The sequence below is a fragment of the Cannabis sativa genome, chromosome 4, assembly GCF_029168945.1.
Source record: "Cannabis sativa cultivar Pink pepper isolate KNU-18-1 chromosome 4, ASM2916894v1, whole genome shotgun sequence".
In the NCBI taxonomy this organism is placed as follows: domain Eukaryota; kingdom Viridiplantae; phylum Streptophyta; class Magnoliopsida; order Rosales; family Cannabaceae; genus Cannabis; species Cannabis sativa.
In genome coordinates, this window is record NC_083604.1 from 65,814,288 (window position 1) to 65,840,670 (window position 26,383).

The following is a 26,383-nucleotide window of genomic DNA, read 5'->3' on the forward strand; positions in this document are numbered from 1 at the left end:
ATATAATCTCAATATCAAAACGTAGACTGGTTAGAAAAATAATATTCCAAGTCATTAATTTAAAGATCCACTTAAAAAGACTGGATTATCATTTAGAAACAAAAACACCAAACAAACCACTATAGTTTTGACAAACAAGACCAACAGTTGGAGTATAATTTAAGAGATTATATTTATGCCTAGTCTGAAATAATAGTTTCTATGAATCTGGGCCTCATTTAAAGTGAAAGAGAGCTGTAATATGGTATTTGTGTGTGTGCGCGCAATTTAATTTCATTACTTAAGTAAAAATGAGAGAAAATTGTGACTATGTACCTTTTTTCACGTCCAACTTTGGCACTCTGCCTTTATCAAATCTAATGTAAGTAAAATTTCTTCATGCAGAGAGGTCAAGCGGAAGACGTGTCCTTAACTACTGGACAGTTTGAAAAAATTGTCAATGAAGATATCTCTGTGAAATTGAAAAAATGCACAAGTGAAAATTCTGAAACTAACATAGTCGTATCAGAAAACAAGCAAGTTTCAGATAGCACCAAGGTCGAAATCATAAAGAAAGTAGTTGGCAAAAACTTTGGGAACTTAGAGGATGGAAGTTTTTTGACAGCACCCTCAGCTCCCATTGTTTGCAAAGAAGAGGCTAGTAAACCAGAACATTGTCTGAAAATCACCCAAAAATGTTTATCTTTCATGCAATTGTTAGAGTTTTAGTTGTTTAATTTATGAGATTATATTTGACAGGGTTATGCTTGTGGGATGGGGTGGAAACAATGGCTCAACTCTCACTGGAGGTGTCATAGCTAACCGAGAGTGAGTTTTCTTGGTTATTTTCAGGCTTTCAGCACTACCAAGATCGTAGTCATTTTCAATTTTCATTTCAGTTTTTAATTCCTAGTTGCTAAGATTTTGATTCTCTTTTTGATACCTGTTTGAAGCTATTAATTTAATAAACAGTGTTTAACGTTTTGTTTAATTTGTCTTTTTATATGATATGATTATTATAATGCTTATTTTTTGTCCATTTAGTAATGTTGTGAGTAATTTGAGTTCATTTTAACATTGGGTACTGATTATTTTCAGAGGCATCTCGTGGGCAACCAATAACAAAGTGCAACAGGCCAACTACTTTGGCTCTCTACCCAAGCATCGTCCATTCGTGTTGGGTCTTTCAATGGAGAAGAAATTTATGCGCCATGTAAGAGCCTACTTCCCATGGTATACTAAATAATTAAGTATCCTCCATTTTGCCACTGTGTATGGAACAGAAGGTCCATCTCTTGCTTCCACTTCGTACCTCTTCAAATCAGCCATGAATCGTTCAATTTGTTGGTCTGTTGACATGACATTTGGTGGAAGAAACCCTCTCAGACTAATTACCAACCAAAATAATAAATTATTTCATACCAGCTATACAGAACAGAGCAAGGTCAAGGTATAGAAAAGGAATCCATTAATGGTGCCTGCTGCTTCTGCTTTGGATCTTGTATCTTGACCTAAAACCGACAGAGATGAGAGATGTGACGGAAGGCCATCTAATTAAGGCATGAACTCCGGCGAGAAAACAAAATCAGGTGGCTGAGCTGTACCCGCTGCAAAGGGTGTTCCTGGTTTGGGAGTCGTCGTTATTGGGTTCTTCCCAAAAATCTCTTTGGGGAATAAAACCTCTGAAATCCCAAAAATGGCGACTGAGATTTGATCAAAAACTGTTTGGGTCACAGATACTTGAACGATGCATGTGTTGATTGCCACTCATCCATTAACTCTATAAATGTTGAGCTTGAAGCTTCCTGCGCCCATGTCTTCCCATATTTATTATTTTTTAAATTAGTTTAATATAATATAAATGGAAGTAATGAAAAAACTTAAAAGTATGGGATTTTTATCTTTCTTTATAAAAATATGAGTTAAAAAAGTCCATCTAAACATATCTCATTAACTTTATTTAATTTATGCCAAAAAAAGTAAATACTAAAAAATTCCCATAATTTATGTAATTTCAACTAAATAAAAAAAAGTGAAAATTACACCAAATATGGGATTCTACAAAAAAGTTTGAAAAATATGGCATTTTTAAGTTTACCACCCTTATATGGCATTTATTTAAATTTAAAGTTATATATGGTATTTACTTTGCCACATTTTTGTAAATTCAATTTTAAATCCCATATTGTGTATTCAGCCCAATTTGAAAGGGTATGTTTGTAATTTTATATTATTTTTTGCCAACCGTTTTTTTTTCATGGGTTGTTCTTTTTTTTTTAAGAAAAAAAATAAAAAAAAAATCAAAACCAGCCTTTGTCTTTTCAACTTCTGCATGTAATGAGTACCTCTATTACTCATCTACCATTTTCCTTTCATATCATTTCAAAGTTTCTCTTCTAACCAGTTTGTGCATCCCATTCTAGGGTTTCTTTCTCTTTATTTTTTTCTTCTCTTCGTTGATATTCATCCCATTATCTTTGTTTTGTTCTTCTTTTTATTCCTTTTTCTTAACAGTTTTTTCCCTTCATATTTCGACGGCGTCATCCTCACGCAAGTCATCGGCGGAAACCGGTTTGCATTTTCGTTTGTGGTGTGGATTGGAGTTGCTATAAGGTTTGTTCATATTATCTTTTGATTTTTTTTTATGTTTTTGATTAGTGGGTATCTTAGTGTTGTTGTTGTTGTTACAAGTTTCAAATATGGAAATGTTATATTATTTATGTTGCTTTATGGGTTCGGGTTATATTTGTTTTTTATGGGTTGTTTTAAATTTCTAGTGTTATATTTGAATTTATTTTTGTTGGTGGGTGTGTGGTTTTGTGTTTCAATTTTTGTTGTGTTTAATAAGGTGGTAAGTTGATGTTGTTCTCTTAATTTTTCAAGCCTCATAATGATGCTGTGAAGCAAGTTTTGTGCTTTTGAATAGGTGTTGTTTGTCTTGTTTTTGCTGAGTTTATGTAGGTGTGTGTCGAGTGTTGGGGGAATGGGTGTTAGAGTATCGGTTGCTATTTTGAGTTAAAAATTTTGTTATCAAAATGTAGAGCAGAATGAGAATAAGTGGGGGACTGTTTATTAGCTTTTTTGATGTGTTTATGTTTTGTTGTACTTTTTTTTTTGGAATGGAAGCCCTTTTTAGTGATTTCTGAGGTAATTAATTAAAAAGTAAAAGAAGCTATTAGCTATATATCATAAACTAAAAACAGTGAATCTCTTAGTGATTTACAACATTGTTAAGCACTTTGACATTGTGTGAGATTTATGGTTGTGAGTTAATACAATAAAAGAGAGAGAGAGAGAGAGAGAGAGAGAGAGAGAGAGAGAGAGAGAGAGAGAGAGAGAGAGAGAGAGTATGGTAATGATCAATAGTGAAGAGTGTGAGTTTCAACGTTGAATGGGTAAGCGTTGTTAGATCTAATTGTTTTTCCTGTTTTATCTTCTTAAACATTTCTGACCCAAACTTTGTTATCTTTGTTTCAAAGTCTTATCTTAAGTTGGAAATTGTTGAACACTACAACTGTTGATTAGATTTCTGATCATTGTTTGTGTCTTTTGCATATTGCTTGATGTACCATGCCAAAATGTAGTTGCTTTAATTTTCTCATTGTTTTTAGGAACTTAATCTTGGTTGTCTACTAATGCTAAGAAATCTTGTAGACACAAACACTAGTTACTTGAAATTCGGAGCACGAGAGAATTACAGTCTTCACAAGTGGTTTAGTTTTACTACCCCTAGTAAAGATACAAGTTGGTTTGATTTAACATTTAGATTGATCACAAGTTGCTTGGGTGTGAGATTTATGGTTGTGTGTATATATATTCATATTGTACTTAATCTCCCCATGTCTGAACCAATCAAGCGAAGAGTGTACTCAATTAATGGTGCATCCTAATGATTAATTTGTTAGTATTGATGATATTAACTCAATAATTTTTTTTAACATATAAATATAAAGATTTATTTACCTCATAGTGATCAACAAGCTCATGGAAGTAAGAGTAGACTTTATTACAAGTATTAGAGTTCCACACAAACTCATTGGTGGGATCAAGAATAAAGGTGAGCTTATCCATATGGGTTTGATCAAATTCGCATGTAACAGGGTCTATATAAGATGCATAGATCCTCACATGTCGAGTCACACTACTCAACCATTGCCCACCATATTCTCTGTTCATGGTCTTGCTTTTGACATTTTACTATTTTACTCAACCATTACTATTTTTCATACTCTTTATTTTATCTTTTCTAGAAAAAGAATGTCTTTATTGTACTTGTTATAAACCGGTTTTATTTATTAAATTTTGGTAGCTATGGAAGAGCTCATAAACCAGTTTTAGACTTTAATTATTAAATTGTATTTATTTGTGTTTGTTATCATCCTTTCTATTTTATTTCGTTTTCACTTTGTATTTATGTTTTTTAACAGATGGAACAAGTTGCTGAAACTGGTTCAGTCGTTGGCGGTAAAAGAAAATCTTCTCGTAATATTAGTGGTATATCAAAAAAGGGTAAAGCAAAAAAAAATACGGTATGTTTATACATTTTACATGGTATGTGTTTGTATTATTGTATTAAGATATGTTTTTTTTTCTTTTTTTTTTTAATTTGAAAATGTTTCATTATTATTTACATTATTTTTTTGTTATTTTTTAGGAAAAGTTGTCTGATTCCATAGATGATGAGCATATTGTTGATTTTATAAGTAAAGATAAAAAGAAAACCCTGTTGAAGTCTGTGACAAGAAGAAAGCGCCCGACGGAACCGAGTGTTTCATCTATTCCTGCTGCCCCTACGGTAATTATAACAGGAAACTGGTTTCTTTTTGTCAATTGTATATTTTGTTATAATTTAGTTTTATTGTTGTGAAACTGGTTTTTATCCCTTATATATTTATTTGTAGGTTATATATTTCATTATTAAACTGGTTTTATGTAGATCAAAGTTGTTTCGATTTTTGTGAAACTTTTTTTTTTTTGTATTTGTTTCTTTATTTTTGTTATTTGACATTTTAAATTGTTTTTCTGTTTGTTTCTTGAATTTATATCTCAGGTGTTTTATTTTAAAATTAAACCCAAAAAGAGATTCGGAGGTGTTGCTCAAGATTTCAACGATACAAGTGTCCTCCTTGAAATGAAGTTAAGATTTTCACGTGAGCAAGAAAAAATCTTTCGAAAGACGCCATTTGGGTTTTTGTTTGATATGCATACACTTGTTTTTCAAAAAGAATTGGTGCATCTTATGTTATTAAGGCAACTTAACACGGAGAGGGATGATCAGGAGTGTTGGTATAAGATAGGTTCTAAAGCCGTTAGATTTGGAGTAGAGGAGTTTTCCGCTATAACTGGTTTTAATTGTGGTGGTCAATACGACTTGAAACCTCTTAGCAAAAAGAAGATGTTAAAGTTTAAATCTAGGATGTTTCCTAACTTTGGCATTACTGACAAAGTCACAAGAAGGGATGTGAGAGATGTTTTTCTTGATCAAGAATTTCTCATTGATGATGATGATGTAGTTAAGATGGGTGTTGTGTATTTACTCTCTTGCTACTTGTTTGGATTTACACATGACAAAAAGGTAGATAATTTTCTTTTTGGGCTTGTTAATGGTGATGATTATCTAGATGTTCTAAATGGTTTTGCATTTGGAAAAATGCTTTGGGAGAGGACATTCTACTATTTGACAATTGCTATTAAGGATGGTAATTCTATATTTGATGAACTTGAAGCAAAGGGTAAGAATTTCAAGAAGTACAAACTTCCTGGATTTGTTGTTCCCTTTCATGTTTGGCTTTATGAGATTATTCCTAGCTTGTCCCCTGAATATTGTGTGAGGAAAGGTTCTGAGTTTCGCCGAATACTTAATTGGCAAAGTTTCGATGTTCCTGGTTTTGTGACTTTACTCGAAAAGGTTTTCAATAACCCTGAGGTATAATAGTCTTTGTACCTGGTTTTACTATTATATTTTTTTATTTGGCTTTTTTTATAGTATAGAAACTGGTTTTTAACAGGTCATTGTAGATGATTTTCGTCTTACTGATGCTGAGAGACGTAATCGTCTTTTGAAGAATTTTAAGTTTCAACCCGTGTATCTTCCTAAGAGTGTGGATGATGAGAAGGTAAGAAACCAGTTTTCAAACATTTTTTTTACAAATTGTTTTGCTAACATTTCATATTATCTTTTTTAATATTTTTTGTGTCTTTTGTAGGATTTTGAGGAGAAGTTTGAGAATATTTGCAGAAATTTATCATTTATTAAAGATTCTCAAGCATCCATTCGTATTGAGATGGCAATCTTCAAAGATGAGTTCTCTCGGGATTTGGCTAAGTTGAGTGGGATGATTGAAAAGATGACCTCCGAAAATCATGAAAAGATGGACACAACCGATTTGTTTGGTGCTTCTGATAGAGAGGTAGATCGTTTATTATTGTTTATATTAACGAAATTATTAGTTTCTTTTAATTTTTATATGTAATTATTTTTTAGTATAATTGATTATCACGTTGAAACTGGTTTTTTTTTAAGTTACTATTTTTTGATTAATTTTTCTTTTTGTATTGTATTTTTTTCTTTATGTTTTTTTAAGAAACTGTTCTTTTTAAAAAAAAAAATTGAAGAATTAGTTTAATTTGTTGTTGATTAAACTAGTTTTAATGTTGGCACCGTTTTTTAAGTTATTTTTTGTTCCATTATTTTATTTTTTTTATGTTGTTGTTGAAATAGCTTTTTGAAGTTAATATGACTTTTTTAATATAGTTACCCTTATGTTTTTTCTTATTGTTTTTTGTATGAAACTGGTTTTCTTCTCTTTTAGTCAAAATATTTATTTTTTTCTTATTGTTTTGTGTATGAAACTGGTTTTCTTATCTTTTAATCAAATTATTTAATTTTTTACAGGCTTATTATCGGGATTTGTCTAATGATGTTGGTGGTCTAGAATTGTCAGTTCCCAGTGTTAAGTCTGCGGTACATGTTTTAACCATTTTTTTGTTATATTTTGAAACCAGTTTATGTGATTTTGAATCTTTTTTTTTCCCTTTTTATATAACTAGTTTCTTTTTGTTATGTAGGTTCATGAGGACAATGTTGATTATGGTCAATATTATTTGTCTCCTGATGTTATGAAAGTTGTTGACAATACAATCAAAGACGTTTTGTGTTCAAAAGATCAGCCTTCTTGTGAAAAAAATAATAATATGGAAATGGTTGTGTTTGATGATTCTTATCAAACGCCAGAAAACCCAAAGCGCATTCGGAAGGAGAGTTCTATTGTATTGTCTCTGTTGAGAATCATGGGGTTCCATCTCAAAACCAATTGGCAATGAGTGGAGTAATCCATGTTCTTATATATGGCTCAATACTTTTACATTTAATCCATGTGGGACAATGTTCTCCAATATCCCCCCTCAAGATGGTGGCTATTTTTGCTCACTAATCTTGAATCACCTTATCACAGGTCATGTCATTTGCTCGCTTATTTTTGTTCGGATCTCAGGCGTCATTGCACCATCTGGATCTCGTGCGGCTGGCTAACCATCTGGATAGGTGTGGATCGAAAGCCCGCTAGGGATATGGCTCTGATACCATGTTGAGAATCATGGGGTTCCATCTCAAAACCAATTGGCAATGAGTGGAGTAATCCATGTTCTTATATATGGCTCAATACTTTTACATTTAATCCATGTGGGACAATGTTCTCCAATAGTCTCCTTTTATAACTAATTTTGGATCATCTGATTCAGGCAAAGACAGCTTGATGAATATTTTGATTGGAGATAAATTGATAGTTGATGGGCTTAATCCTTTTAAAAATGAGATTGGAGATAATAACACTAGTGAGCAGTGTTTGAAGTTCATTCAATGGTTAAAGCATAATATAAATATGAAAAGGTAATCTAAGTTTTTTAGTTTTTTATTTTGCGTTTTGTATTATGTGTTTTTGTTAGCTTTCTAATTTTTTCTTTATTTTTTTATATGTAGAACTAAGAAGAAATACTCCGACATTGATAATAAGATTGATCCCCCTATGGACTTCAGTTTTATTCAAATTGATGAGAAAATGTGGTTTTACACACTCCAAACTTGTGGGAAGTTCCTTTCAGATTCTGTAAGTTTTTTTTAATTGTTTTCTTATACATTATATTTTTTGTGTTTGTTGTTTTAATGTTTGTATAAAACTAGTTTTATTATGTGTTTTATTTTTGAATAACGAGTTTTAGTTTATTTGTTTAATAACTGGTTTCTTGTGTTGTTTTTTTTTTCCCTGTGTAGCATATGAATGTTGCTTTCTATTATCTAAGAAAGAAAGTTAAACAAGATCAATCTTTGAACCAAAGGATAACAACAACTGATTGTGTGTTTGATCAGTTGATTTTCAGCGAATATAACAAATTTTTGGAAAATCATTCCAATCCGAGCACAATTAATTTTGATAGTGTTATATCTCGCTATATTCTTGGAGAATATTTGTTTTCAAATACTGCTTGGGTTTTCACAGATCATGTTCTTATAATTGTTCATGTGAAAGATAAATCTCACTCGATTTTGATCCATTTTAGCATCAAGGACAGGATGCTTAATGTTTACAACTCTTTATCTGGGTTACGCAATCAGAACAAGGCCTTGCCCCATGTTAAGGCATATTCTGTGATGTTGCCTTATTTCTTGGAATTCCTCAACTTTTATGCATCGAGGCCAGATCTTAGCATGGAAGCTGGTCCATATTCTGTGGGAATTAGGGAGCCTATTAATTATACCTTCATTAAGGGGCTGCCTACTCAAAAGAAGAGGTAAATTTTCTAACTCTATAATAGAAACTAGTTTTCTTAATACTGTTTATTAATATTCCTTTAATTTTCTTATTATAACCAGTTTTATAATATATATTTTATGTTTGATATTTTTATATTTTTGTTTGTTAAAACTTTTATTAAATACAGTGATTGTGGAGTTTTTGTGATTAAGTTTGCTGATTTGTTCATCAATGGGAAGATAAATGAGATACCACGAAATATGGCTGATAGGATTGCAACTTACAGAGATGATTTGGCTGTTAGTTTATTTACTCATGCTTGGAGGAAACAGATTGGTGGGTATCAGACTGAAGATGATGTTCAAGTCAGAAAGGAGAAGTCAAAGAAACTAAAGGAGAAGAAAAATGCTAAAGGCAAAGGGAAAGAAGTTTGAGAAGAGGATGTTGATGTTCTAGAGCAGTCTTTTTGTTAATTTTTTTTATTTCATTTAGATAACTGGTTTTAGTAATGACAATGATACTTAACGGTTTAAATGTTTTTGTTTCTCTTTTGTTATCTTGGATATATGTTAAACACACTGTGTTATGGTTATTAATGGAAATAGATGTTATATCCAAAAAGTGGTTTTTATAAGTAGTTTTGCGTTAATTTTTTCAATTTTTAAAAATCTATTTTTGTAGCTAATTTGTATTTCAGGTAAAACTGGTTTTATAATGTTGTTTATTATTTTATTAGAAATTTGTGAAGGTAATTTTTTCACTGGTTATGTATTGTGGGTGTTTTTTTTTTTGTTTATTAATTTGGTTATAACTGGTTTTTTGTTTTGTTTAATGTTGTTTTGTAGGATATGGTGTGTTTTGCGAGTACTAGGAGGCACATATTATTCAAATTTCAAGGTATCTATATTTTGTAATTTTTATTGTTGATGCATAACCAGTTTCTTTAATTTTATTAATATTTATAGTAAATATGATAATTATATATTATTTATCTTGGTAAAATCTAAAAAAAATTATTTTTAAGCTGCCTTAATATCAAAATATCTATTTTCCTCTCTAAAAAAAGCAAATAAAATAATAATAATAAAAAAAATCTAGTTTCAAAGCAATTTTATCAAATGTCATAATAGCAAAGTAACCAGTTTGTAGCTTTTGTAATTGTAATTTTTGAAAGCTACTTTTTTTTCCAAGTGTTTGTTCTATTACTTATTGTTGCTTTGTGTCCATCTTCTGTTTCTTCCGATTGGTTTGTTTGTAAATCTGTGGATTATTGCATGTTCGTCGGTTGTGTCCAAGCTGTCCACATCTTGAGCATTTCATTACAACTTTTGCTTCTCCTCTAGATCTGATTCTTTTTTTTCTAGGTCTCCCTGAGGTCTTTTTTGTTTTTGGTGGCATGACAATCTTCTCCAAGCTCTCAGGTAGTCTCCATTCACTTTCATTAGGTAGAGGATGTACGGTTGTATCATATGTTGCTCTCATAGTTGATGTTTTGTAGTAGTCAGCCACATAGTCATAAGTTTTTAGTCCTCTTTTAGCAAAAACTGCTATTGCATGTGCACATGGTATCTGATCTTGTTGGAACCTTCTACATGTGCATGTCTTGTCAAGTAAGTTTATTGTGAAATCCCCTTTGTTTACCACTTTTACTTGGTATAGTATAGTAGTTATTGCTTCAACCTGTTTATATATGAAATTGTAACAAGTAAGAAAAATTATAAGCACATGTTAGTAACTGGTTTTTATGTATTAATATGTATTTTCTTTATATATGTAATAACTGGTTTCTCAACTTATTATAAATATAGTATACATACCTGGTACTTCATTCCCTTAACAAGATTATCTCTAAGTACTGTTTCAGCTTCAACAGATACTTCTGTGAATATTCCATTAGCTTCATTTCCATTCTTCCACACCCATTTTTGAACTAAACTTCTTAGACATTCAATCATTAATGTAATAGGCACTGATCTTGCAGCTGTGATTGCAGAATTGATTGACTCTGCTATGTTTGAAGTCATCATAGTGTACCTCCTTGTTGGGCAGTGGCTTCTAGTCCAAATATGATGTCCTATATTTTCCAAGTAAGGTCTTATGCGAATGTCAAATTTGTCTATTTCTGACATGTAATGCTCAAATGAGCTGACCCTGTATGTTTTGGCAGCTTTCACAAAGTTTATAGTGAGCTCATCTCCATGTCCACCAAAGTTTGATTTGATGTTGTTAAGCAAGTGGAATATGCAAGCTCCATGAAAGTGGTCCGGGTAAACATTCTTCACTGTTTTTTCAATACTTTTATGTCTGTCTGATATTATTGTTAATCCTGCATGTTAAAACTGGTTTTAGTTATGTATGACATATATATATTTGTATTATGTCAGTAACTGGTTTCTTCAACAGGATTAAAAGTGATTAATGATGATTTTTTTTATTGAATTTGAATTTTATTGTAACTTGTTACCATTCAAAAAATATATATTATGTATATATAAAAATAAACATAAAACCAGTTTTTGATATTGTACCTTCTCTATCACCAAATGTTTCTCTTATCTTGTTGAAAAACCAATCCCAAGAGTCATCATTTTCTGAGTCCCCTATTCCGAATGCCAATATGAAAATGTTGTTGTTTGCATCCATTGTAGAAGCTGAAAATAAAGTCCCGCCAAATGATGTTTTTAAGAAGGTTCCATCTGTGACAATGACTGGTCTACAATGTTTCCAGCCTCTTATTGAATTTGCGAATGCTAGAAACAAGTATTTGAAACGATTTTTTGTATCTGTTTCCAAGTGTGTGATTGTTCCTGGATTTGATACTTTCAGCATGTGTAAGTACATTGGTAGCTGTTGATAAGAGTCATCTTGTCTCCCTCTTGCCAATTCTAATGCTTTTTCTCTTGCTCTCCATGCCTTTTGATATCCCATTGACACCCCATAATCATATAGTGTGTCCATTACAATGTCTTTTGGTCTATGTATTCTTTTGATATCTAGGAATTTTTTTTTTACTATTTCTCCAATGATATTGCTATTTGCTTGTCTGTGGTCTCCCATGATTACATCCAATGAGCATTTGTGATCCTGGACATACTTCCTCACTTTGAATGTTGTTGTATTCTTGAATTTTGATGCTCTAAGTAACCAGTTACAGTTATCATCAATACATGTAACCAGGTACTCCCTTGGTTCCGATCTCTTTGTTTTAAATTGAAAGTTGTGCAATATAGCATAAAAGCATAGTGCACATTTCAGCATCTTTTTATCTTTGTAAATTTGTCCTTCTTCAATTTTGAAAACCCTATGATCTGTTATAATCTCCTTCTCTTCTCCATTCCTTTTCTTCTTGTGTTCTTCTGTTTTCTCAATTATAAAATCAGCAACATTGTCAGCTACCTGAAATATGTTTGACATTGATAGGAACTGGTTATTTGTTTCGGATGCCTCATCTTCATATTCTATGTCTTGAAATGATGGCTGGTTTGTAATTTGTAAAACCAGTTGTTGAACATCGGTGTTTTGTGTTACTGTTCCAGTGTCAGTGAATTGTTGTGGATTTAGTTGCATTGCATGCTGTTCAATTCTTGTGATGCAAAGTGGAGAGTCGCTCACTCCAAGCTGCTTCTTTCTTAGTTCAATGTAAAACAATAGTGAGTTGTCACTTATGATCTTCATTGGTAATGAACCGGGGCTTAGCTGGTAGTTCATTTCAATTGGTGTGTTGCAGTTGATCTCATTCTTTACCAATTCAACTAATTCTTTCAGAGAACATTTTGTTGGTATTAGCAGTCCAGTCATTGTGTAGTCTTGGTAGTTATTGTCATCTGTCCAATATCCTCCATATTGAATAACACACATGATTGTTTCCATTCCTGAATAAATTACAACATATCATTAAAAAAAAAAACCAGTTTCGTATGCATCTATATAAAAAAAAAAACCAGTTTCGTTTGTTGTAGTGTTATTATTTTAGTTATGGTAACTGGTTTTTTTTTTTTTTTTAATTTTCATATTTTGTTTTTTTTTTAAAGTTATCTTCAGTTGTTGTATAAAGTATATTGTCTAATAGTGTAGTTTATTAAACTGGTTTCGTATTTGATTTATTTCAGTATTCAATTCAAGTTTATTTGCAAATTTATTGTTTTTTATGTGATATTATATAGTACTTATATATATATTTATTAAAAATTATAGTTTTACATTAATTTATATATACATTTTGTTTCTTTATAGGAAGATGATAATGAAACATGTTATGATAAAAATGAGTTGTTTTAAATTTTTGCATAATGCATATATATATAATCATTGAATATATCATGAAAAGATGATCATTTATTATGATTTATCTAACCTTGTAATATGTGTAGATAGGATGATGTGAATTTCTCTTGAGTATTCTTCAATTGTTGCTGCCGATGATGAACATTGGAGATGAGTTTGATTGTTGTTGTCAGATTTGATTTGTGCAGATTGTTTGCTGGAGAACTGATTGATCGGTGTGGAGAAAATATTAATTGATGCTTGCAGATTTCGATCCAAGAAAATTTGACTGCGATTTTGATCGCAGGTTGAATCGCTATGGGAGAGAGAAGAATTAACAGTGAGAGAGAGAAGCTATCGTGAAATTGTAGAGAGAGAAAAAAAGTGGAGAGTGTTTTTAGCTTTTCTGTTTTTGGTTAGTTTTTAAATTTAAAGGAGAAAAAATCTGATTTGATTTTTAATATTTTTTATGGTATTAGACATGTCATTTCCCATATTTGTTAACTTTTTTGTTTTGAATGCCATATTTAGTGGCATTAAGTTTTCTTGCCATATATATGTAAACTATAGTATATTTTCCCATATTTATGTAAATAGCCCTAAAAAGAAAGGGCAAGTCAGGCCCGATCCTGGTTAAGCGGCTGAACGACCAAGTTCAAAGGAGCTATTGGGCCGGGCTGGATCAGACCAAAATGTTATCATGCCGGGCCATATCGATGCCAGGACATTCCTAGTCCAACCGTTACCACTACTAAGAAGTTCGAACTAGCTATTAAGGTTTTTTTTTTCTAAAAAAGAAAAGGAATTTTTACATCTGGAGACGTTTTTCTCCATTTAACGTGTATGTTTAAATTATTAATATTACCGTGGGTTTTTGGCTTTTTAATTTTAAAGTATTTAATTGCTTACTGTTCGTTAGTGTCATGATTAATTTTCAGATTGCATTTATCAACCTATGGGGTTTGGAGTCGCTCTAGGTGTTGATGTTAACTGATGATGTCACATACCATCATGTCTAATAGCTAGGGATGTTCACTGTAAAGCCCGCTTAGTTAATTTGGAAATTAGCAGTTATTTATGTTAATCAGGAAATTATTTATAGCTATTTAAATAATTTATCATTGATAATTATGGAATTCAGATATGCATAATTATGTCATCAGCAGTTTTTATATTTCGCATTTCCGGTGTCCGGTATTTTGGAACGCGGCGTTTGGCTCAGTAGAAATCACAACTTAGTATGTTAGTATTTTGGGGACGGGTTTTAGACATTGGGAATGTCGGGAATGGCCGGGAATTTAGAATGTCCCAAAAATACCCCTTTAGTGATTTTTATGTGGTTTTAGTATGGAGGGGCAAAATGGTCTTTTTGCCCCAATGATATTTTGTCTTATGTGATTTTTTAAATGGAAATTAAATAATTATTTATGTGATTATTTGGCTGAAATGAAATGGTATTATATGGCTTTAGTTTCATTTATTTTCCACACTTAGTCATTTTTGAAGAAATTTCCAAAAAAACTCACACACACACACAAAGCTCTCTCTTTTCTCTCTTGTTCGGCCAAGCTTGGGGAGCAGCTAGGGCTGGAGTTTCTTGTCAAATTCAAGTTGTTCTTAGCAAGATCATAGTAATTTTTAATTGAGGTAACTCTTGGCTTTAATTCTTACTTGTTTTCTTGAAGAAAAGGTGTGAAAATGTGAGATGCATGTTGGTTTTCTATGTGATTCTTGCTGCTGTAATTTGAGGTTAATTTCTGAGTTTAAAGCTTGTTAGATTGAAGTTAATTTAGGTTGTTTTGAAGCATGATAGTTAGATTGAGCTAAGCTTTGTTGTTTTTATGTAAAAAAGTATGAATTTTGGAAGGAAAGTGTTGTGTTTATGTTCTGTGTTGTTGCTGTTGTTCTTGTTAGTTTGCAGAGGTTAGATTATGCTTAGTTATGTTGAATTATGTTGGTTTGCATGCTGGTTTTGGTGGTTTGCTCAAGCTTGAGTTTGGAACTCAAAGCTTGAGCTCCAATGGTGAATTTTGCATGTGGGATTTCTGGGTAGGTTTGATGCTCTAGAATTGTTATTTGGGACCTATAGAGGAGGTCTGGAAAGTTTGGGATCAATTGGGTTCGAATTGGTCAAGTTATGTGAATTTTTGCTTGCTGCCTGCGAGGAACCGGAATTCCGGTTGAGCATCCGGAATTCCGGATGGGGTCCTGAATTTTCCCAGAACCGGAATTCCGGTTGGGCAACCGGACTTCCGGATGGGGGATTTTCAGAACCCTAGTTTTCCTCGTTTTTGGGTTTTTAGGGGTATTGCCATGCTTTTTATCGATAGGGAAACTTTTAGTTTCAAGTTTTAGTCCCCGGGAAGTGATTTAGCGTGTCACTTATAGCGTTGTGGTTTTTATGGTTTAGGAGCCAGTAATCCGCCGTTCAGCTTCAGTTCCAGTCAAGTTGGCACACCCGAAATCGAATCCGGGTAAGATTAGTATAACGGTATGCATATGTAGATTACATGTTTAGCGTGCATGTAGGAAGCCCGTTAGTTTACATTAGATATGTATTTAGGCTTCGAACCACCCAACCCCGTCACGTCGGTACGAGTGGAGTATGACCAAGAAATGGGAGTATGACCGGCTCGACCGATCAGCCGACACTTTGGTTGGTGGTTCGGTGCTATTGACCTATCCCGTCGGTACAGGTGGAGTATGACCAGCAATCGGAGTATGACCGGCTCGACCGATCGGGAGGATACTTGTCAATAGTACCGTCCCCCGAACGTTCAAAACTCGGTACCATGTTGGACATGGCGGTAGTGCTCGCACCATGTTGGACATGGCGGTAGCGGGACTCGCATCGTGTTGGACACGGCGATCAGTTTTATGTATGATATTAGTATGCTTTTCTTGCGAGTCCGTCGACTCACGGTTTACGTTCATGTGTAGGTAAAGGCAAAGCGATTCTTGATGGACCGTGAGCGAGCTTATGGGATTGTACATGCCTGGGCGGTTAGGCCTGGAGCGTACGATCCTCGGGACAGCAGGGCTGGGATTTTTGTAACGGTCGTTAGATGACCTTATTTTGATGTAAAAGTTGAATAGTAAAAACGTTTGTAAATATTTTTATAAATCGGGATCCCGAGACTTTTTGGTAAAATGGTTTATAAGTTTAATGAAAAAGCAAAATTTTAATTAATCACGTTTTTCCATAAACCTCGTTGATTAGCAACGAGCTGCACAGTACGTTTAAAAATCACGTAATACGCCTAAATTAGTTAGGGTGTTACAACTTGGTATCGTAGCCGCTGTGTTGTCTTCCGAAGATCGTCACGACATGTACAATCATCATCGCCAGCTTAGCTCGGTTCACGGTTCGGTAAGCCTTTATTGCTTTAGTAGTTTATTTTATTCAGTTATGAAAAAGAAAAGCCTGTTAGGAAGCATGTTAGTAGCCTGATAGTAGAATAGGCGCATGTTTCATTTCTAATTTCCAAATTAAGCGGCATTAGTAAGCTCGCCTTGAATACGACCTGATATGCCAACTCTTGGTTTCGCAGGCGGTTCTAACTAGATGGACGCCAGGCGGACTACCAGGAGTCGAGGCAACTCAGTGGGGTCGAATCAGGGAGAGGGAGCTCGGTTTCCCCCACCTGCTAGGGGCCGAGGTAGAGGTCCCCGAGGCAGGGCTCGTGGTCGGGGTGATGAGAACCCGCCACAGGCTGCCCAGCTCCCCGCCGATCGGGGAGCCCCGAACGGGAGTTACGGTTTGCGGAGATGCAAGCCGAATCGAAGAGCAAGACCTCGAGAGTCAGAGGTTGAGACAGCAGGGTGCTCCTGCAGTTCCAGTGCCAGTAGTTCCAGTGGCACCTACCCCTGCTGCCCAGGCCGAGATGGTAGTGGCGGCCCATAGATTGGAGCCTTTATATGAGAGGTTCCGGAAACAAGCACCTCCGGTATTCCTGGGAGGTCCAGATGTGTCGAAAGCCGAGCAGTGGCTTACGGTGATCACCAGAATCTTAAACTTTATGGGTATCACCGGCAACGACAGAGTGGTGTGCGCCACATTTCAGTTCCAGGAGGATGCCCTGGTATGGTGGGACATGGTGTCTCAGATTCACGATGTCACCACCATGACTTGGGAGAGGTTCCAGGAACTCTTCAACGCGAAGTACTACAACGAGGCGGTTAGAAGCGCCAAGAGAAAGGAATTCGTTCACCTGACCCAGCGGGAGAACATGAGTGTCACTGAGTATACTACTCAGTTTGACCGGTTGGCGAGGTTAGCCTCGGGAATCGTGCCGACCGACTTCAGCAGAAAGGAGAAGTATCTGGACGGGTTGAATCCCAAGATCAGGCATGACCTGATGATTACCACTGACGACAGCACCACCTACGCTCAGATGGTGGAGAAGGCACTGCGAGCGGGGGCGCGGTGGGATGTATGTCGATTCGGCCCGGTACTCGGTTGGTGGCGGAGCTCCTACCCCTCCTGCATCAGGATTTAGCAGGGGGAGTAGTGGTTCGGCCATTGATCAGAGGAAGAGGGCACCCACTGCTTCCGGCGGCTCGAGTCAGAACAAGAGGTTCCGGGGGAACCAGAACAGAGGGAGTCGTCCTGGTGGTAATGAGACTCGCTTCTCCTATCCCGAGTGCCCTAGCTGCAAGAGGCACCATCGGGGAGAGTGCAAGGGGCAGGGATGCTTTCATTGTGGCATGCCCGGGCACTTCAAGAGGGAATGTCCCCAGCTCCGGCCAGAGGCACCGAGAGCTCCAGCGATGCCCACTCCGGCCGGGGTATTCGCGATCACGCAGCCGATGCGGATGCCGGCCCATCCGTTGTTACAGGTCAGATTCTTATTAACGACTCGCTTTATTCAAGGTCGTTTGATTACGGGGCTACACGTTCTTATGTGGCGGCCAGAGTCTTTAGTAAGTTGGGTAGACCCTTTGATAGATATGAGTCAGGGTTTGGAACCCTGTTACCTGGCGGAGAATTGGTTATCTCCAATAGGTGGATTAGGTCTATGCCGATCAGGATAGATGGTAGAGAGTTGAGCGCTGATCTGATAGAGATGAGCTTAGTCGAATTTGATATTATTTTAGGAATGGATTTCCTATCTAAATATTCGGCGAGCATTGACTGTAAGAGGAAGATGGTGATCTTCCAACCGGAAAGTGAAGAACCGTTCGTATTTGTGGGTTCGGTTCAGGGATCTCGGATCCCGGTGATCTCGGCTATGTCAGCGAGAGAATTATTGCACGGTGGGTGCTTAGGGTTTCTGGCCGTGGTGGTGGACACCACTCGGCCAGACACCATTCGGCCAGAGGACATCAGCGTGGTTCGGGAATTTTTGGACGTGTTTCCCGAAGAACTCTGTGGTTACCACCTCAACGGGAGATTGACTTCGTGATTGACTTGGCACTGTGGGTGGATCCGGTTTCTAAAGCCCCGTATAGGATGGCTCCAGCTGAACTTAAGGAGTTAAAGATTCAGCTCCAAGGGTTGCTTGACATAGGGTTCATTCGGCCCAGTGTGTCACCTTGGGGAGCCCCGGTTTTGTTCGTGAAGAAGAAGGATGGATCTATGAGGATGTGCATCGACTACAGGGAGTTGAACAAGCTGACGGTGAAGAATAGATATCCATTACCTAGGATCGATGACTTGTTCGATCAGCTTCAGGGGAAGACGGTCTTTTCTAAGATTGATCTCCGTTCGGGTTATCATCAGTTGAGAATCCGAGAGGAGGACATTCCAAAGACGGCTTTCCGCACTAGGTATGGACACTACGAGTTCCTGGTTATGTCATTCGGACTAACCAATGCTCCTGCAGCATTCATGGACCTGATGAATAGGGTATTCAAGGATTTCCTCGATATCTGTGTGATTGTGTTTATTGACGACATCCTCGTGTACTCTCAGTCAGAAGAGGAGCATGAGTTACATCTTCAGATGGTACTGCAACGACTTCGAGAACATAGACTTTACGCCAAGTTCAAGAAATGTGAGTTCTGGTTGTCTCAGGTGTCCTTCCTAGGGCACATTGTGAGTAAAGATGGGATCAAGGTGGATCCCGGGAAGATCGAATCCGTCAGGGATTGGCCGAGACCGAAGACAGTGACCGAGATCAGAAGCTTTTTGGGATTAGCTGGGTATTACCGTAGGTTCGTGGAGGGGTTCTCCAAAATTTCTATGCCCCTAACCGAGCTTACAAGGAAGAATCAGCGATTTATCTGGACAGATAAATGCGAAGCTAGTTTTCAGGAACTGAAACAGAGATTGATTACTGCGCCGGTACTAGCTTTGCCTTCGGACGAGGAGAAGTTCGTGGTCTATTGTGACGCATCCAAACAGGGTTTGGGGTGCGTATTGATGCAAGCCGATCGGGTTATCGCTTATGCCTCCCGTCAGTTAAAGGATTATGAACAGCGATACCCGACTCATGATTTAGAATTGGCCGCAGTGGTTTTTGCACTGAAGATTTGGCGGCATTACTTGTATGGAGAGAAGTGCGAGATCTATACCGACCATAAAAGTCTCAAGTATTTCTTTACTCAGAAAGATTTGAACATGAGACAAAGGCGTTGGTTGGAATTAGTGAAGGACTATGATTGTGAGATCCTTTACCATCCCGGGAAAGCCAATGTAGTGGCCGATGCCCTGAGCAGAAAGGGTCCCGGGCAAGTAGCTAGCATGGTTCAGATCTCACCTCAGCTAGCAGAGGATATGGTTAGATCCAGCATTGAGTTTGTGGTAGGACAGCTTCACAACTTAACGCTGCAATCTGATCTGTTAGAAAAAATAAAGGTTGCTCAGACGTCAGATCCGGAGTTAGTGAAGATCCGAGATGAGGTATTGGCTGGTCAAGCCAAAGACTTTTCAGTGTCAGCTAGTGGAATGCTTTTGTATAAAGCCAGGGTTTGTGTCCCGAGCAGTGTGGACTTGAGGAACGAGATCTTTGAGGAGGCTCATTCTACTCCATATTCTCTACATCCCGGCACCACCAAGATGTACCAAGATTTGAAACCGTACTTCTGGTGGAGCGGTATGAAGAAGAATTTGGTAGAATTCGTTTCGAGATGCCTCACTTGTCAGCAGATCAAGGCTGAACATCAGAGACCAGCAGGGTTGTTGCAGCCTCTAACCCTACCAGAATGGAAATGGGAGGATATTACGATGGATTTTGTGGCTCGGGTTACCTAGGACCACGGGTATGTATGACTCCATCCGGGTAGTGGTGGATCGATTTACGAAATCTGCTCATTTTCTCACGGTTAGAACAACGTTTACGGTGGATCGAGTTGGCGTAGTTATACGTCGTGGGAAATAGTGAGACTTCACGGGTACCGAAGTCTATAGTTTCGGACGGGGATCCGAAATTCACCTCCAAATTTTGGCAAAGTTTGCAACGGGCAATGGGTACGAAGCTAAAATTCAGTACAGCATTCCATCCTCAGACAGATGGTCAGTCCGAAAGGACAATTCAGATATTGGAGGATATGTTGAGAGCCTGTGTTATGGACTTTGAGGGTTCATGGAATAAATACCTACCGTTAGTGGAGTTCTCGTACAACAACAGTTACCAGAGTACGATAGGGATGGCACCCTACGAACTGTTGTACGGTAGGAAGTGTAGATCCCCTATCCACTCGGGATGAGACGGGGAGAGGAAATACCTAGGTCCAGAGTCGGTTCGGCGGACCAATGAGGCAATAGAGAAGATTAAAGCTAGAATGCTTGCCTCCCGTGAGCGGACGTAAGAGTTACGCAGATCCGAAACGTAGAGATGTTGAGTTCCGAGTAGGGGACCATGTGTTTTTGCGAGTATCTCCGATGAAGGGGATTAAACGTTTCGGGAAAAGAGGCAAGTTATGCCCTAGATTTACAGGACCTTTCGAGATTCTCGAGAAGATAGGTCAAGTGGCATATCGGTTAGCATTGCCTCCAGCTTTATCAAGCGATTGCACAACGTATTTCATGTCTCAATGTTGAGAAAATACGTTTCAGACCCCTCTCATATACTCAGTTATGAGAGCCTTCAGCTTCAGTCAGATATGTCTTATGAGGAACAGCCAGTGCAGATCCTGGATAGAAAGGATAAAGTCCTTCGGAATAAGACCATAGCGTTGGTCAAGGTTCTCTGGAGAAACAGTAAGGTGGAAGAAGCCACCTGGGAGCTTGAGTCAGATATGCGAGCTCAATATCCAGAGTTATTCAGGTTAGATTTCGGGGACGAAATCCTTTTAAGGGGGGGATAGTTGTAAAGCCCGCTTAGTTAATTTGGAAATTAGCAGTTATTTATGTTAATCAGGAAATTATTTATAGCTATTTAAATAATTTATCATTGATAATTATGGAATTCAGATATGCATAATTATGTCATCAGCAGTTTTTATATTTCGCATTTCCGGTGTCCGGTATTTTGGAACGCGGCGTTTGGCTCAGTAGAAATCACAACTTAGTATGTTAGTATTTTGGGGACGGGTTTTAGACATTGGGAATGTCGGGAATGGCCGGGAATTTAGAATGTCCCAAAAATACCCCTTTAGTGATTTTTATGTGGTTTTAGTATGGAGGGGCAAAATGGTCTTTTTGCCCCAATGATATTTTGTCTTATGTGATTTTTTAAATGGAAATTAAATAATTATTTATGTGATTATTTGGCTGAAATGAAATGGTATTATATGGCTTTAGTTTAATTTATTTTCCACACTTAGTCATTTTTGAAGAAATTTCCAAAAAAACTCACACACACACACAAAGCTCTCTCTTTTCTCTCTTGTTCGGCCAAGCTTGGGGAGCAGCTAGGGCTGGAGTTTCTTGTCAAATTCAAGTTGTTCTTAGCAAGATCATAGTAATTTTTAATTGAGGTAACTCTTGGCTTTAATTCTTACTTGTTTTCTTGAAGAAAAGGTGTGAAAATGTGAGATGCATGTTGGTTTTCTATGTGATTCTTGCTGCTGTAATTTGAGGTTAATTTCTGAGTTTAAAGCTTGTTAGATTGAAGTTAATTTAGGTTGTTTTGAAGCATGATAGTTAGATTGAGCTAAGCTTTGTTGTTTTTATGTAAAAAAGTATGAATTTTGGAAGGAAAGTGTTGTGTTTATGTTCTGTGTTGTTGCTGTTGTTCTTGTTAGTTTGCAGAGGTTAGATTATGCTTAGTTATGTTGAATTATGTTGGTTTGCATGCTGGTTTTGGTGGTTTGCTCAAGCTTGAGTTTGGAACTCAAAGCTTGAGCTCCAATGGTGAATTTTGCATGTGGGATTTCTGGGTAGGTTTGATGCTCTAGAATTGTTATTTGGGACCTATAGAGGAGGTCTGGAAAGTTTGGGATCAATTGGGTTCGAATTGGTCAAGTTATGTGAATTTTTGCCTGCTGCCTGCGAGGAACCGGATTCCGGTTGAGCATCCGGAATTCGGATGGGGTCCCGAATTTTCCCGAACCGGAATTCGGTTGGGCAACCGGACTTCCGGATGGGGGATTTTCAGAACCCTAGTTTTCCTCGTTTTTGGGTTTTTAGGGGTATTGCCATGCTTTTTATCGATAGGGAAACTTTTAGTTTCAAGTTTTAGTCCCCGGGAAGTGATTTAGCGTGTCACTTATAGCGTTGTGGTTTTTATGGTTTAGGAGCCGATGTCCGCCGTTCGGCTTCGGTTCCGGTCGGGTTGACCGCACACCTGAAATCGGAATCCAGGTAAGATTAGTATAACAGTATGCATATGTAGATTACATGTTTAGCGTGCATGTAGGAAGCCTGTTAGTTTACATTAGATATGTATTTAGGCTTCGAACCACCCAACCCTGTCACGTCGGTACGAGTGGAGTATGACCGACGGCGGAGTATGACCGGTTCGACCGATCAGTCGACACCGGTTGGTGGTTCGGTGCTATTGACCTATCCCGTCGGTACAGTGGAGTATGACCGGCGGCGGAGTATGACCGGTTCGACCGATCAGGAGGATACTTGTCAATAGTACCGTCCCCTGAACGTTCAAAACTCAGTACCATGTTGGACATGGCAGTAGTGCTCAGTACCATGTTGGACATGGCAGTAGCGGGACTCAGTATCGTGTTGGACACGGCAGTCAGTTTTATGTATGATATTAGTATGCTTTTCTTACTGAGTCTGTCGACTCACAGTTTACGTTCATGTGTAGGTAAAGGCAAAGCAGTTGCTGATGGACCGTGAGCGAGCTTATGGGATTGTACATGTCGGGGCGGTTAGGCCTGGAGCGTACGATCCTCGGGACAACAAATGGGATTTTTGTAACGGTCGTTAGATGACCTTATTTTGATGTAAAAGTTGAATAGTAAAAACGTTTGTAAATATTTTTATAAATCGGGATCCCGAGACTTTTTGGTAAAATGGTTTATAAGTTTAATGAAAAAGCAAAATTTTAATTAATCACGTTTTTCCATAAACCTCGTTGATTAGCAACGAGCTGCACAGTACGTTTAAAAATCACGTAATACGCCTAAATTAGTTAGGGTGTTACATTCACAAAGTATCCGATCTAATCCAATCGGCACGATCCAATCTAATCCAATCCACAAAATGCGGATATCCGCACTTGTGCGGATGGGATTGGATTGAAAAATCTAAAATCCGCACTTGTGCGGATTGGATGTTGTTTGACCTCAAAAAGTAACCGATCCAATCCAATCCGCACTTAATTATATATATTTTTAAAAAATTATAATAGGTAATATATATTAATTAAAAAAAGACACAAACTTCTAATTTTGTAATCTTTTTTAGTAATATATTGAGTTGGTGCATTTTATTTATTTTGTAATAAAAAAACACAAGAAAAATAATTCTTATTACACATACACATAAAGTTTAAATATATATATACTAGCTTATTTATTTTAGTAATTAGATACATATATATTTTAGTGTAAATCTAAAGATAAGTATATATACAGGGCCGGCCCTGGGCATAGGCGGGCTAGGCCTGTGCCTAGGGCCCACCTAGTTCAGGGGCCCAAAAAAAAAAAATTTGCCCTTTTAAAATTACACAATTTTTTTGCTGATTTTGTTTAATACCATTTTTTTTCTAAATAAGGGCCCAAAAAATAATTTTTACCCTATAGCCCACTACATTTCAGAGCCGGCCCTGTATATATATATATATTATTAAGATAAGTATATATATTGATATATATATGTATATTGGTTTAATTTGTATATAAATAGAGATGGAAATAGATTAGTATTGGAGATTAAGAAATAATAGTCTTTTTTTAATTTTTTTTTCTATGAAATATTAAATAATTTATTATTAAAAAAGTAACCGATCCAATCCGCACTATTGCGAATTGGATTGGATTGGATTTAAACTCTTATGCGGATCGGATTGGATCCAAAATATGAAATCCGCACTTAGTGCGGATTGGATATTGTTTGACTAAAAAAGTACGGATTGGATCGAATGAACACCCCTATTAATAGCTTGCAAAAATTACATACTTTACCATATTAGTTGTTTTTTGATATAAAAATTTTATTTATTATTGAAAGTGAGTAAAAATTTATTAATATTTACTTATTTACTTAAGTTTATTTCTTAAGAATACATCATTTACCTATTTTCTCTCTTTTTATCTTTTCTATTTTTTCTTTCTCTCTCTTTTATCTTTAACTTTAAAAAGAATTTCTAACAATGTGCTTACTAGATTGAACCTAAGAATATTATTTTATAGGCATACATAATGATAGATTGTGTTTGAAAAAATGAATTGTTATTCCAATATATGAAAAATAGACTAATAGATTTATTGGTGTATATCATTATGTTTGATTATAGCTTACTCTGTATTGAAAAATATAAATTATTGTTCTAACACATAGAAACTAGTAGGTTTATTGGCATATATAATAGTAGCCTATATGAAATAAGATGAATTGTTGTTCCAATATACGAAAGGAAAAATAAAATTTTGTTTTAATATGTCAGAATAAACTAATAGATTTATTAGCATATACGATAGTATAGGCTATACAAAAAGGCTATCATGTAAACAATGGGTAAATTTTTAGTTGAATATGCTAAAATAAAGTAATTCGTTTATTTTGCATGTATGAGTTTAGGCATAGTATAGCCATATATGCCAAATAACCATATGAACAAGACATTTTATGTGAGCAAGACATCTCATCATATTCAAATATTTGACAAGTGCATATATTGTTATCCAAGTTTACTATGTAAGTTTGTAAGACATGTTACAGTCATGTACATTGTATACAACCAATTTTGATGTCTTAACCTGAAAAAAAAAAAAATAGACTAATTAGTTTGTTATTGTATAGGCAAGCATTATGTTTGAAAATAAATTATTGTTCCAATATACAAAAAATAGACTAATAGGTTTATTGGTGTTTGATTATAGTATAATCTGTATTGAAAAAAATAAAATATTATTCCAACAAACAGAAACTAGTAAGTTTATTGACATATATAATGGTAAGCTATATGAAATGAAATGAATTATTGTTCAAATATACAAAAATAAAAATAAAAATTTGCTTCAATATGTCAAAATAAACCAATAGATTTATTAACATATATAATGGTAGGCTATACAAAAAATGTAAACAAAGAATAAAAATTTGTTTCAATATGCAATAATAAATAATATACCAAAATACACTAATAAGTTTATTTGGCATATATAACTACATGCATATCTGATTATAGGATATTTAGTATGATCATCATCTTTTTATTTTAAAATTAATTATTCTATTAAAAGTAACCAATTGGTATCTTATCGAAATCATAACTAATTTGTCCAAAAAAATGTGTCTTATTTGTAATAATTTTAAAGTTATTTGTAACTTGATTCTTTATTTAACTATTCAAAATATATATATTAATTTGTATTTAAAAAATATGGGTGACTTAAACATTCATGATATATATATATTTTTTTAAAATATAGTTTATTAAAATGGCAACTTACTGAATGATAACTCATTATTTTCGAAAATAAACTTGAAGGTTACTCAAATATATTTATATAATTTTAATAAATAATTAATTATTAAAGTGTATACACGTAAGTTTTATAGGTAACCAAAATATATCTCACATTACATAATATAAAAGTGATACTTTTTTATGAAGAAGTTACTTACTGGTTTCTTATCAACATCATAAGTAACCAAAAGGTTACTTTTGAAACGCAGGAAAATTAAAAAAAAAATCGGGATTAGTTCATTTCAGGCATATTATTTTAGAATTAAGGTATTTTTTGATGACGTGGCAAGACATTATTGTAATTGAGATTTGTTAAGTTATTTTTGTAATTATTTTATATTTTAAGTATATTTTTGAAAAAATCCAAAAAAAAAATTATAACCTTTATTTTCAAATGATAGCAATATCTCA

General features: G+C 35.5%; 3 protein-coding genes across 3 annotated transcripts; 2 read left to right on the forward strand and 1 right to left on the reverse strand.

Moving 5' to 3' along the window:
• Positions 1-1,897: 1,897 nt before the first annotated feature.
• LOC133037307 (uncharacterized) lies at positions 1,898-7,251 on the forward strand. Its single transcript, XM_061114320.1, has 3 exons — positions 1,898-5,905; positions 5,988-6,095; positions 6,186-7,251. The coding sequence occupies exons 1-3, from the start codon at positions 5,111-5,113 to the stop codon at positions 6,450-6,452; spliced, it is 1,170 nt and encodes a 389-aa protein (XP_060970303.1). The 5' UTR covers positions 1,898-5,110; the 3' UTR covers positions 6,453-7,251.
• A 667-nt stretch (positions 7,252-7,918) lies between these two features.
• Positions 7,919-11,198, forward strand: LOC133037305 (uncharacterized). Its single transcript, XM_061114317.1, has 2 exons — positions 7,919-8,766; positions 8,917-11,198. Exons 1-2 carry the CDS (start codon positions 8,252-8,254, stop codon positions 9,161-9,163), a joined length of 762 nt encoding a protein of 253 aa, XP_060970300.1. The 5' UTR covers positions 7,919-8,251; the 3' UTR covers positions 9,164-11,198.
• Positions 9,936-12,599, reverse strand: LOC133037076 (uncharacterized). The gene is made up of 3 exons (XM_061113890.1): positions 11,258-12,599; positions 10,547-11,055; positions 9,936-10,409 (listed from the first exon to the last, which is right to left on the reverse strand). Exons 1-3 carry the CDS (start codon positions 12,597-12,599, stop codon positions 9,936-9,938), a joined length of 2,325 nt encoding a protein of 774 aa, XP_060969873.1.
• Between the last annotated feature and the right edge of the window lie 13,784 nt (positions 12,600-26,383).